This window comes from Nasonia vitripennis, chromosome 1 (genome assembly GCF_009193385.2).
Source record: "Nasonia vitripennis strain AsymCx chromosome 1, Nvit_psr_1.1, whole genome shotgun sequence".
NCBI lineage: Eukaryota > Metazoa > Arthropoda > Insecta > Hymenoptera > Pteromalidae > Nasonia > Nasonia vitripennis.
In genome coordinates, this window is record NC_045757.1 from 26,903,372 (window position 1) to 26,916,476 (window position 13,105).

At 45.0% G+C, this 13,105-nt stretch overlaps 1 protein-coding gene across 18 annotated transcripts in view; it reads right to left on the minus strand.

Annotated features, from left to right (window-relative positions):
* Positions 1–13,105, minus strand: part of LOC100119465 (polypyrimidine tract-binding protein 1) — a 455,850-nt gene that overhangs the window by 37,307 nt on the left and 405,438 nt on the right. For all 18 annotated transcript variants that reach the window (XM_016988895.3, XM_031921112.2, XM_032595739.1 and 15 more), the window contains one exon: positions 5,983–6,111. In XM_016988895.3, coding sequence (XP_016844384.1) covers positions 5,983–6,111 — 129 coding nt within the window. The remainder of the gene's footprint in view (positions 1–5,982; positions 6,112–13,105) is intronic.

Here is a 13,105-nt window from a genome sequence, read left to right on the forward strand (position 1 = left end):
AATGCGCTTCCAGTGAGTGGACCGCACTATCGCGAATCATCGTCAATCTCGATGATAAAAATGGACCAGGCACGCATTGGGTCGCCTATCGAAAACGACGCAACCATATAGTGTATTTTGACAGTTTTGATAATTTACAGCCACCTCGGGATCTTATGGAATATTGGAATGTGAGCAGAGTCAAGTACAATCAGGAGCATTATCAAGAATACAATAGCTACAACTGTGGGTATCTTTGCCTAAAATTTCTTCTGAATGATATATAAGTGTTGGTTCTGCTTCGGCTTCAGTCAGTTTAGTTCGAGTAGTCATGGAAGATTCACTAACACTGAGCCTGTTTGGAACTTCAGCTGTATTGGAAGCTCAATATTTTCCACCGCTTGAACTTTCACCTAACAAAAATTACGTTCTCGGACTTGTTGAGTTGTTGACATTCAATTCAATACCAAATATCGATACAGGCAATAACAAGTTTTACGTGTGAGGAGAAGTGATAATTTTGCCTACAGGCAGCTACGAGATTGAAGACATTGAGAAGAGTCTGAAAGAGGCGCTTACACCAAAAGGCATAACCCTCAAACTCAAGCCGAATAACAACACCCTTCGTTGCATGATTAAGTGTAATCGATCGATTGATTTCCAGCCAGAAGATTCTATCGGCAAATTGTTGGGTTTTACGAGTCGCGTATTGTCGTCAAATACTGATTACGAATCCGACTTGCCAGTAACCATTCTCAAAGTTAACGCTTTACGCGTCGAGTGTAATATTACATCTGGGGCATACATAAATGAGCATAAGGTACACACCATACACGAATTCTTTCCAGCTGTCTCGCCAGGCTACAAGATTATCGAAGTACCATCGCCAATTATTTACCTACCAGTCACTGTCAAGACTATAAATAACTTGTAGCTCCACATCGTCGATCAAGACGGTCATTTAGTTAATTTTCGTGGCGAAGTCATAACAATTAGATTACACATCAAATCAGTCTAAGCATTATGGGTATTGTGTACAATACTACAGTGGGTAAAGGCTATAATAGTAACTTACCATGCCGTCGAGCAGCCAGTCATCGACGAGTGCTCAAAGCGCTAACACGTCAAAACATACAGTTTCTAAGAAGTCTAGGTTTAAGAGTTGTCCTTGGAAAAAAAATAAGTTGCGTAATATTTTGCTGCTTTCAGCGAAATGGAAGAGGTGCTAAGCATACAGTCACCTGTCATATTTGACGAATCTGTTGCGCATTACGAGATTCATGCACACAGCCCTATACTTTATCGAATTTCAATAACAGCGATGAAATTCGCATTGGTATACAACATCAAGATCTATGCGTACTGCCTTCGCGCAGTTCACTACATATATGCGGAAAATTACAAAGACCAGATGGCACTGCCATCGAGGGCACACGATTTGTAAACAACGCCGTATGTCATCTATTTAAGGAAATTCGTTACGAACTCAACGCCATAGAGATTGATCGATGCAAGAATGTGGGCTTGATAAGTCTCATGAAAGGATTCGTATCATTCAACCCTAGTCAGAGCTCAGCGATTGAAAATGCAGGCTGGCTCGACATCGCAGAGACTCAACGGATTGATGATAATGGCTACTGTGACGTATCAATTCCACTTGGTATGATCCTGGGTTTTGCCGAAGATTATCGCAAAATTGTTGTGAATGCCAAACATGAGCTTATTCTCACAAGATCAAATTCTGATGTGAATTATATTGTGCAGACGCAAGTAGTCGTGGCCGGTGCAAATGTTTACTAGGATTACCAAGTTGAAATCACCAAAATTGAATGGCTAATGCCATACGTAGTGCTCTCGGATAAACATAAAATTAAATTGATCAATCATCTGCAAAAGGACAGACCTGTCACCATGAGTTTTCGTAGCTGGGAACTATACGAGTATCCGTTGTTGCCCAGTACATCGAAACACGTATGGACTGTTAAGACTGCCAATCAGCTGGAGAAGCCTTGCTTCGTTATTCTCGGCTTCCAGACAAATCGCAAAGGACGAAAAACAGCCAATGCTAGTCGCTTTGATCATTGTAATATAAGCAACGTTACACTTTTTCTCAACTCTCAACACTATCCCTATGGAAATCTCAATCTCAATATTACTAATAATCAGTATGCTCTACTCTACGATATGTATGCCAACTTTCAAAATGCGTACTACAACAAAGAGGTAGAACCAATGCTGAAAAAGCCGACTATCTGTCATATGCGTCTCTCATTGTCATTGACTGCTCAAAACAAAATGAGTCACTTAAGCAAGCATCAGTTGGTGTACGTCTCGAATTTGAGGCTAGGGCAAATATTCCAGTTGGCACCTCTGCATACTGTCTCATCCTACACGATCGTATAGACGAATACAACCCTATGAGTGGAGATGTTTAAAAAATCGTTTAAAGGGTGGTGGGAAAAGATGGTATAAATTGAGCAGCAGCTTATGGTAGGCAGTCAGTTAAAATGGAGTACGTGCTCGATGTGCAAGGATTCAGAAAGCCTGTGAACGAATTTGTCGTCAAGGAACTTGCCATAATTCCACTCAACGCTCAACTCAATACGTTGTTGTTTTTCTTTTTCAAGCCGCCTACACCGTGGCGCAGACTCACAGCCAAGTATAAGTCTGAAAATCTCTGGTTGGAACGCAATTATCACGGATTATCATGGAGTTCGGGAGATCTGGCCTACAAGGAGCTGGAAAATGTCTGGAAAACTGTTCTACATGACACGAGTGTTGTGTATGTAAAAGGAGCCGAGAAGAAGCAATGGCTCGAGAAGTTTAATTTTCGCGTAGTTGATATGGGTGAAATGGGCTTTCCCTCGTTATAGAGGCTGAAATATGAGATTTTGGAGCCACTGTGCCCACACCATAAGTTAGCGTTCAAGGCAAACTGCGCACACAGAAATGTATTGTTGCTGAAAAAGTTTTATCACGACAATACGCCATTTTTTGAGAGATCTCTCAGAGAATTTTATCGCACAGAGCACCTGTCATTTATGACTCCGAGAGATATTGCATATTTACCACGAGAATTCCTCATAACATTTGCCGCCAATAGCATCGGGCTAGCTTGGAATAAGCTGCCAGAGCACCTAAAGCAGGACTCAGAGATTTGGGAGTGGCTGTCGAGAGCACAATTCCATCGAGAGTGGAGTTCCACCTTTAAAAAGAGATTGTGTGCAGTATAAACTGAATGCTCAAAATAAATAGCAACATGAAGAAGGAGGTGCATTTTCAAGAAAATCCAACAGTTCATTTAATGTGTACATGGGTGTATGCATATAAAAAGGCACGTCGTGGAGAGTGGGAGCAAGCAGCCCGAGATCGAGAGCGTTTCAAATTAAGGATTGAAAGAACGGGCAAAATTATTGTGCCAGTACTTATGAAGAAACTTGAGATGTTGTCTATAAAATAAATGTATTTATTTTAATTGTGACTACTATTTTATAAACCTTTACCTAATCCTTCTACATGCTGTAAAATAAGCCAAAGAAAAATATATAAATATGGAGAGCGTATTATACTTCTTGAATCAGTTACGTTTTAGATACAATAGTATATTACGATGCAAGTAGCATAAATAGTCCATTACACGATGAAATGTTGGACTATTTATACCACGGATAGGCGTGACAGCGGATTTATGCCACCCAGTGCTATAAAAGATTTTAAACGATTAAAAACACCAAAATTTAAAAATTTGAAGTCAAAATTAAAATTTAAAACATCATAATTTAAATTTAAATAGCATAAGTATAATTAAAAATAATTTCAATTAAAATAAAAAATTTCAACGATGCTGCTTGTAGTGATCGCGAACAAAGACGCCATAATGATACAGTGGATTAGCCGTCAGATATAACTATCGCTGAATTCAATTCAACTCTCCTGCCCGCGCGATAGCTCCTCGAATGGCACTCGATCACGCCCGCACGTGGTCTATCTGCCAATATAATCTCGCTCTCGAAATAGAAAAGTCGCTCTAATCTCTATAAGCGTGCGAGCCCTTCCACCGTAATCTTGAAAAATAATTCAGGGTGTATGTCTGATTCATACTATGTGAAATGTACACACGAATTTTCTAGAGTATACGCAATCCGACACCCCCGACTGATGTCTGCGCATCGCGATCAACATGTACATAGCTGTATTTAATATAAGCAATAATGCATCGTCTTAAAAAATAAGCGTGAAACTAGAAACCCTTTGATATTAGCCACTGCGATACAAAATCATCGAGCTAATTCATAGCGTGCATAAAGAAAAAATAACAGGTGTAATGTGATCCGCGAGTCGACGAAAAGATGCGACGAGTTGCACGTCGGCCGGTGACGTCAGCCTGACTAGAATATTCCACGCATTGACTCGACCTTAAGCGCGGACTCCTGGAGCACCGGAGTTTACCGCCCTGAGCCCCAACGAGCCTCCTGGGTACCCTGCAGTGACTTTCTTTATCGATTCTCACCTGCACAGGTGAGTGGCTTCAACTGCACGGGGGGGGGGGGGCAGGCCTAGCGATGACGTCAAAAGCTTCTAGAACATTCCATGAGGGCGGGGCCTATTCTCACCTGCACAGGTGTGCTGAGGGTGGCGTGGTGTGGGGCTGCACTGTTAATCATGGACGCAACATGATAATGCAACGAAGTAAGATTCGAAATTCAAAACTGAAAATGCAAATCCTGACGTACAACGTTATTACTTTACCAATCCAAAAGTACGCAGAATAAAACCTAGCACCATTAACGATTCTGAGAACGAAAAAACATTTCCCTATAGAAAATAAAAGCGTAATTCGCGAAACCGCGGTAAGAAGATCCGCAAAGTTCCTTTTAAAAATATTTTCCCCCCGACCTGGCCGCCGATCCTTTTTCCACTTCAAAGGCCATAATCTGTAAATGTATTTCGCGAATAAAAAGAAAAAAAAGAAAACAGAAGAGACTCAGTCTGCGGTCGCGAATTTTTCTCAACGCGACTTTCGCGAGGATTCGCGTGTCTCGAGCGGTGGGGCAGCACTTTTGATATTTTCCTACGGATCCTAATCCTCCACTTGTCTCTCTTTCTATCTCGTGCTACTGGCGCGCGTATAATCGGTGCGGCGAGGAAAGAGATAGAAAGGGTAGTGGTCGTAGCGGTAGTCTCCGGCTTACGACGCTAATCTTCCGAGCTGATTACGCGCTCGGCCTACTTAATACTCCCCCTGGTAGCGGCGGCCTTTTAAGTCTACTTACGCAACTGCGGAAAATCGTCCCGGACGGCGATTATCTCCCGGCGTGGTCCGAGGCAAGAAGGGGAGACCAAGTGTGAGAAACAAAAAGCGATGAAGTTTTTTGCGCCGAAAACGCGCTGACCGTTAGCGGCTTTGTCGCGCGGTTGATGTTCTGCTTAATTAATAAATATATTTCTGCAGTCCAACGGGTTAAAATTTTTTCCACTTTTGCTTTTTCCAAGCAACCACGCTATAGAACAGCCGAAAAAGAGTCTCTCCACAGTAGTACGAGTCAGTCTGGGGTCGGCCCTCTCGGACCTTGCATTGTGCGCCGGCCTTGTTAAAAATGCATGGCCCACTCAACTCGAACCGGAAATACCCGCGTTATCCGTTTTGCGCTATCCGCTTCGCGTCTTTCGGCCGGCGCGCACGGCACACACATACACAGCGTATATGCATACACGCCATGGTGAGCGGGGATTATTAACGATGCGGTTTTCTCTCTGTTTTCGAAGGCGGCCTCTTACGCGCTTAACTATTTATCTCTTCGTTTATTTTCCCGGCCGGCTGGTCTATATTCATTGCGCCTGAAAGTTTCAATAGTTCGACGGCTCCGCGGATTGTTGGGATAGCTTATAGCCCTCTGACTTATTCATTGATATATTTTATTTATTTCATGCTTTCGATGGAGGGTAAATTAGTCGAATTCAAAATGCAAGTATCTCGCAAGTATTTTATCGAGCTAGGATTACCTGGTACAGAACGTCGAGGGAAATAGGGTAGATCTGGTGCTCGACGATGACTCGAAGAACAGTGTTTGGTCCTCCCTGAGTTTCACTTCCTTGAACCTGACCTTGACCCGCGGCTTGTACGCTCGTGTTCTGTAAAAAAAACAAAAATACAACATTAATAAATTATACGTGTATAAAATGATTGTAACATTGACGCAATAAACGATGAAATCCATCGCCAGAAAAAGTAATACCCTAATAACGTCCTACAAGCTCCGCGGAGCAGCGCATCACACGTATTATAAGATAGCAATCGTAAATGCAACGACGATTGAAAGGACTCGCTTCCTCCCTCCGACGCGCACGAAGTCATCGCAGACGTAATATGAGAATCGGCGAAAATGGATGTCTGAACGAGAAAAGTCGGCGAATCCCCTGAATAAAGTCACCTTTCTCGCCGCGCGTCGGGAGCTACGCGACGGCGGCGACGGCTCCCGTGGAATCCCGAGAAGGCGAAGACATTTATTATATCGCCTGGCAGAGCAGCAGCAACGTCGAATCCCGTAAAAAAACGGTCAATGAAAGGAGCTTTATGGAAGGCGGAGCGAGCCCAGGACTTGATGGTTGTATTATTAATCCAGCGTAATTCGAAAGATTTATATTTGCTTTTCGTCGCGCTAGTAAAACGCTTTATTATCAATCCAACTATAAAACTTCCATGCTGAAGGGTAGACAAAGTCAACCCGCAATTTCCCCGAATCCGCGAACGCTGCAGAGCCCAATTTTTATCCTCCCCGTTTTCTCATCTCTCTCCCTCGACCGTCAAACAAAATTAGGCTCGTCCATAAAAAGCAGCGAGTCAGCCATTAAAAAGAAAGTACTTAAAATTTTTTTACAACGCTGAGCAGCAGCAGCGCGGCATCATGTAAACGACTGCAGGTCGAAGAAGCCGGCTGTGTCGTCTCCCGTCGATCCTCGCGGCAGCGGAAAAGTGCGTGGGGGCTAATTTAACGCTCGAAACCTCGGGACAGAAGACGAAGACGGAGCTAATTTGCTCGGCAGCCGAGCGGCAATAACGAGAGTTACAGTTTCTCGTGTGTACCGGGTGTGTGTCATTCCGCGACGATGGCGCGCCACCGCAGCATCATCTCTGCCATCGCGTTAGGTAACATTTTAATAATATCCGCAGCCAGACGTCTGTCGCGCGCTTACAAAGTATAATCGCTCTTTCCCCTACTCCGCTTACACACAGCGGAGAGACAGTAGCTCTTCGTCTTTCGCCTCGTATTTTTACGGCTAATATGCCCCGAGATTTGAATATCTCGGCAGTTTCTGTCCCTCTTTATTGTCGAAGCAGTTGACTTTGATGGCCCGCCCCCTGTTTCGCTGCTTCTCCCCCTTTTTTTCAAAGAATACACTTTATACAGATACAGTTTTATCTGCAGCGGTTGCTCATCCCGAACGAGGTCGTGAGAAAGTTTGATTAAAGGAAAAATACTTGCCGTGCCACGCTCTGACTAATTAGACGGACTTTGTTGTCGTCCCCTACTGCACTCTTTTATCTTATCTCGTTCGCGCGTGGTTTTCTGTGGCTAGTTTGTTCCTTTGCGCTAATTACCGCGAAACTTTTCGCATTCAGATCGCCGGTCAAAACTCGTCGACGACTATGACAACAGTCGTCTCGCCCCGATTGAATTATTTTTCCTCTCGAGAGGTACCTACTCTTTTCAATGCGATATTTACAATTCATTTTCGCGCGCAAAACTTTTGTACACAGGGAAGGAAAAAAAGGCATCGCACAAATTCAGTCACCGTAGAGAGCGGATTAACGCAAAAGAGCGCAAGAGCGAGAGGGACTGGACTTTATTCGTCTCGCATTCGCAGCGCGCGCGCGGAAATAACGTGATTCCAAGTTCGCGAGTTCGCGGAGAGTGAAATTTTATTCTCCGGTTATTTTCTTAATCCGCCTATACTCGGGAAGGCGAGGAGAAAGGGAGAAAAAGGGGAGAGCCGCGCGAAATCTCGGGGATAAGATCGAGAGAGCAATCTCGGTTTTTCGGAGCAAGGGAGAGAGGCTTGCTGCGAAACGGCCACAGGGAAAGATGAACTCCGCATCGGCCAAGTTAATAAGGAAGTGTAATCCGGAGTGCGAAAAAAAAGCTTAAAAGGAACGGATTGAAAGTAAAAATTGCCTGCAGTGAAGTGTTGCAAATGCATACAGGGATATTCGCTAGGAAGCAAACTCGTGGCTCGAAGCGTGGATGAAGTTTTTCTCTGGGGAAAAAAGAATCCGCTATTATTACACCAGAAGTTGAAGTCTGAGCGCGAGCAGAAGCACGAAGTATAGTGTTTGTCTGGCAGTCGTCGCGCAGGTGTATATACTTTTGTCATACGAGCGTCGGCTGAACTTCATTGTTTTAGCAATTTCCTGCACAAGCCTCGGATGACATAAAGGAAAAAGCGAAGTATAAAAATAAGAAGACGCAAAACTCTCGCTCACGCGGCAGTAAGGGAATATGCGCGCGACGTGCAGACGTAAGGTGAGAGAGACGGAAAAGTCGTGTCTCTGCGCCGTTAATTAAGCCAACAAAATTGAAGCTACTTTCTCACGGTCGTCATCGGAGAACTCGGAGAAAGCGACGAGACATTTGTGCGAAATTTTCGTTCCTTCCTAACTCTGCCCTGCTAATTACCGTCTGCAATTTTCCACGCGATGATTATACTTCGAACGCACTTTGTCGACGCAATAATATAGGTACTCAGACGAGAGACGATAGAGAGAAAGATCGGCCGACCGAACCGGCGCACTAGTACTAGCTCTCTCGTAGCGACGCTACTATTACCCGCCGACATTGTTTTCAATTTAGCCGCAGCTCCGGGCGGATGAGGGTCAATCTGCGATACGCAGCGGCAACTAACAAGAGAGAGAGAGCGAAGTGACGATATAAAAATGAGCATTTTGATTCGAGCCGCCGCGGGCGCTCCACGAGCGCACACACGGTAGACTCGAGAGAGGGGGAGTGGAAATCGCGGATCCGAAAAAAGAAGGCACGCAAATGGCCAGTCAAAGGCTTGGGAGATAAAAGCCTCGGGGATACACGGGAAACAATGCCGCGCAGTCATTTTAGGCGCATACAATGAAAGAGAAGGGCGCCGTTTATGCTAACGGATACGGCGAATTTAAAAGTGAATTACGGATGTATATAGAGCTACGCCGGGGCCGGAGGCAGCTGCTGTACATTTGTTGCTGCGGCGGGAGATTCAATTTTCCCGGTGGTGTGCAGTCAAAGACGCTTTTTGAGACGGAGTAGCGCCTACTGGAGTAGAGGGTGCTACTGGCATAGTGAAAAAAGTTGAAAATGTTTCGGTTTTCTTTGACGGCTCGGCTGAGCGAAGTGCCGTGATTTCCTGCAGGTTTATGATAATTCGTGGTGATTGCCGTAATATTTTAATACGCAGAGTTTCCAAGCTGAAATTACTCGTTATTTTTGCACTGAGTTTGAAATGTACAAGCTTCGACGTTGTATATTTTTTGATACATGCACTCCTGCGTTGAATTTAATTATTAATTTTCGCGTTGATTGAATACACATTTAATCAACTGATGATGCACGACTGAATAAGATTTATATATTTCCATACCTGAATTCATTTATTTAAATGAACAGTCCAGCAGATGAAACGATGCGAGCAATTCGAATTAGTCATTTCTTCTCCGTCAACATAGAAAATTCAATATTCATGCTCTCGTTGAACAAAAACAATAATTAATTATTGTTATCTTAACCGGAAATTCTTTTACTCGAGCAAAGCAACTCTCGAATTTCAATCCCCTTCTCGTAAAACGAAAGGAGCAGCTGTACTGGTGTCGCACAGAAACGACCCTATCGCTTGCTCGCTTAATGCCTATACTCCGCATAAATGTCGAAGCTCTCGGCAGCAGCGGCGGTTCAAGAGGGCAGCAAGCTCCGATTAATATTGAAATTTAATTAGCGCGAGGCTTTCTTGCGACCGATGCGCCGTAGTTTCCAATGATTATTGTTATTGAGCAGAAGCCGCTGGCCGTGGTACGTATAGTATACTGGAACGCGAGCTTTTTGCGCGGCTGATTAACGTTTGTTTTCCGTGCTTCGACTCGTCGTTTCGATTCATTAGGTTACGCGTGCGTTAAACGAGCCAAATTATCATAATCCAATGAGCTTATTCCTGTGGCGGCTACTGCATTGCTTCCGGTTGGATGCACTGCTCCATCAAAATGATTGAGCTTTTAACTCATATCATCGCTGAGATCTCCTGATTCATAATCCTAAGTGCATATTTAACTTTTAAAAAAATATCAAAGCCGAAATTCATTTAGGTGAGCTTAGTCTAAAAAGCTGAAAGCAAAGTTCCGCAGGCAACTAAAGTCATCTCGGCTCATCTTACGCTCGAGCGAAACACGCCAATAAAGCGCGAGAGCTTGCGCGGCAGGCATCAAACGGCGCTAAGCGCGGCAATTAGCAGGGCTCGCGCGCGGGGGCGGCTGTTTTTCCGAAATTGCGCTCATCCCGACGACGACGACGGTCTCTCATCTCGTCCTCCTCCGTATACAGACGAAGTCTGCATAATATTACACGCTGCGTCGCGGATAAAAGTGAGCGACGTAGGGCCAATTTAAACGAGGCCGTTGTTTTGCGTGTCTTGGCTGAGGAAAAGTGAGCCGGGAAAGGAATGGCTCGTAAAAGACGACCGATCTGGAAGAATCGTAAAGACACGAGCAGAAGCCCCGGATGTTTCGGGATGTGCACGATGAGGCTGAAGAGAAACGTTGACTGGAAATGGGCGAATTAAAGCTTCGAGCCATGCGGATGTCTTGATGAAAAGATTAATTTTTTCGAATCTCTATTATTTACATCCTTTAGTATACCAGAAATGAAGTTAATTAATAAAAGCATTAGGCGGCCGAATACATATTTTTAATTTCGTTGAGTATAACGAGAGCAGCTAGCGCGAGCGTTATAATTATCTCATTTCCTAATTGACAATATAGTATACGTACTCCTGCGGCCACTCGAAGCTAGCGCGGAAGGAAAAAAATAAAAGAGAGAGAGAGAGAGAGAGAGAGAGAGAGCGAGAGAGAGAGAGAGAGAGAGAACAGCGAGAAGTAAGTGTGCACCAGTCCAGCAGTTACGCGAGTGGTAAGAGAGAGAGAGAGAGAGGCGGCGAAACAAAGTCGAGTGTGTGACTTGGTTGTACGTGTGGCATTAACCACTTTCGCACACGTCAGGAGAAGAAGTAAAATAAAGAGTGAAGAAAAAAGAGAACGCACGCGCGGGAAGGAAAGAGAAAGGGAAAGGTTGGCCGAGAGAGAGCCTTTTGAGTTCAAAGCACATACTCTCTTTTCGCTCAGCGGCGGCGATCTCTCTCTCTCTCTCTCTCTCTCTCTCTCTCTCTCTCTTTTTGCGAGCGCGCGTCTTTGTGCGGGCGAGAAGCCTTCCTCCTTTTGTCTTTCTACCTCCGCGGTTATTTGCCGCGTGTAATTGATTCCTGAGAGCGCAACGGTGTACCTTTCCGTGTAAGCACACGCTGCTTGTTTAATTAAAAATACCAGGACGAACAAATTATAATTTTTCGTATATTTTACACTCCTACGCTTTCCTCGCTTTTCGTAATTTCAGCGTGTGTAACGCTATCCAATCGTACGGCTCTCCCTTCGCCGTCAGCGTCATACCTCGTGTGCTCTTGATGGGCGCGTGCGCGACGACCTCCCTCCACTCTGACATAACCACCAATTGTTACACACGTGCTGCACGCACTGGTTGACAATTTCTCCGTGTGCTACTTACTGCTACCTATTTTTATTTTTTACTCTTCTTTTCACAGCTCCTATACGTACGAGGTTTTATTTTCAGGTAACTAGTACAACAATGTAACAATTTCATTAGATTCTGAATCAATCCCAAAATCCCGCCAGCAGTTTCTCTCAGCTCGCAACGATTTAACCTCGGTTTTAGCTCGCGCGCACGCATTCATCCTCTTTCGATTCAGCTGCTCAAAAAAAAACGCAGACCTCGGCTTTTAACTCTTTCCCCGGCGATGAAAGGCGGCGACGCAAAGAATTTTTTGTTACAGTCGCACACCCTTTCCTCTCCGCTGCCGTATAACGTGTGTATACGACGACGCTCTTCAGTGCTTTTTTCACACATGTCTAGTTCGTCTATACGCGCACGTTGTGGATTATTGTATATCAATATTTTCACTGGTACACAGGTATACACTGCACACAATTGCGCCTGACAAATTTCCAATTACACGCACCGAGGGCGAAGTCAAAGGCCCGCCGCCAAAGTAACCGATCTGCGCAATTTGAAAGAGCCGGGGTTATAGGGGCGCGCGCGGATTAAGCAAATTGAAAAACGCCCGGCAATTAAGTATACATCGCGGCAATTAACGCGCCGAGGGCGCGCATTAAATCGACCGCAGGATCTAATTATTCCAGCTTCGTAACTCTTAAAATTCGGGCGTAAATTTCCCGCCGCGGCGCGCTTGCTCGCTCGGCACACACACACACACACACCCGCGTATACACTCGCCGCTTCGCGCAATAAGGGATACTGTATAGATGCATGTATGGTATAGTATTGATTTAACGTTTGTCCTGCGATCCGAGTGCGCCACTGGCTGAATAATCGATTGTGTGCGGTGCTTCGTTAAAAAGGCATTTTTCAAACTCGCCGTGAAAAATAAACTTTCACGGCAGCGCGGTATACAAACTTTAAATTGGATTAAAAACATCGCTCGCCGGGCGTCAGACGGCACAAGAGCCGGAAACATTTTCCCGAACACTGGCTGCAGCGCGCAAGGGCGAACACGTATATCTACATCCCTTGCTCCATAATCTCCGCCGATCAGAGCCTCTCTCGGGTCCGCGCGCGTGTACGTTCCTTCGTTTATACGGTTTAATTTGGCGCGAGGTGACGGGAGCCAGAGCAGGCACTGCGCGCGCTCGCGCCATTCGGCTAAAGTTTACGAGGCGCTAATTAATTAGGCTGATAAACGAGAGACGTAACGCTGGCGCGCGCGCAAGTGAGAGAGAGAGAGAGAGAGGCGTTCGGCAGCGGCTACGTAGTGATTAATTCGGGAATTTCATCGGGAAGAAGGGCGC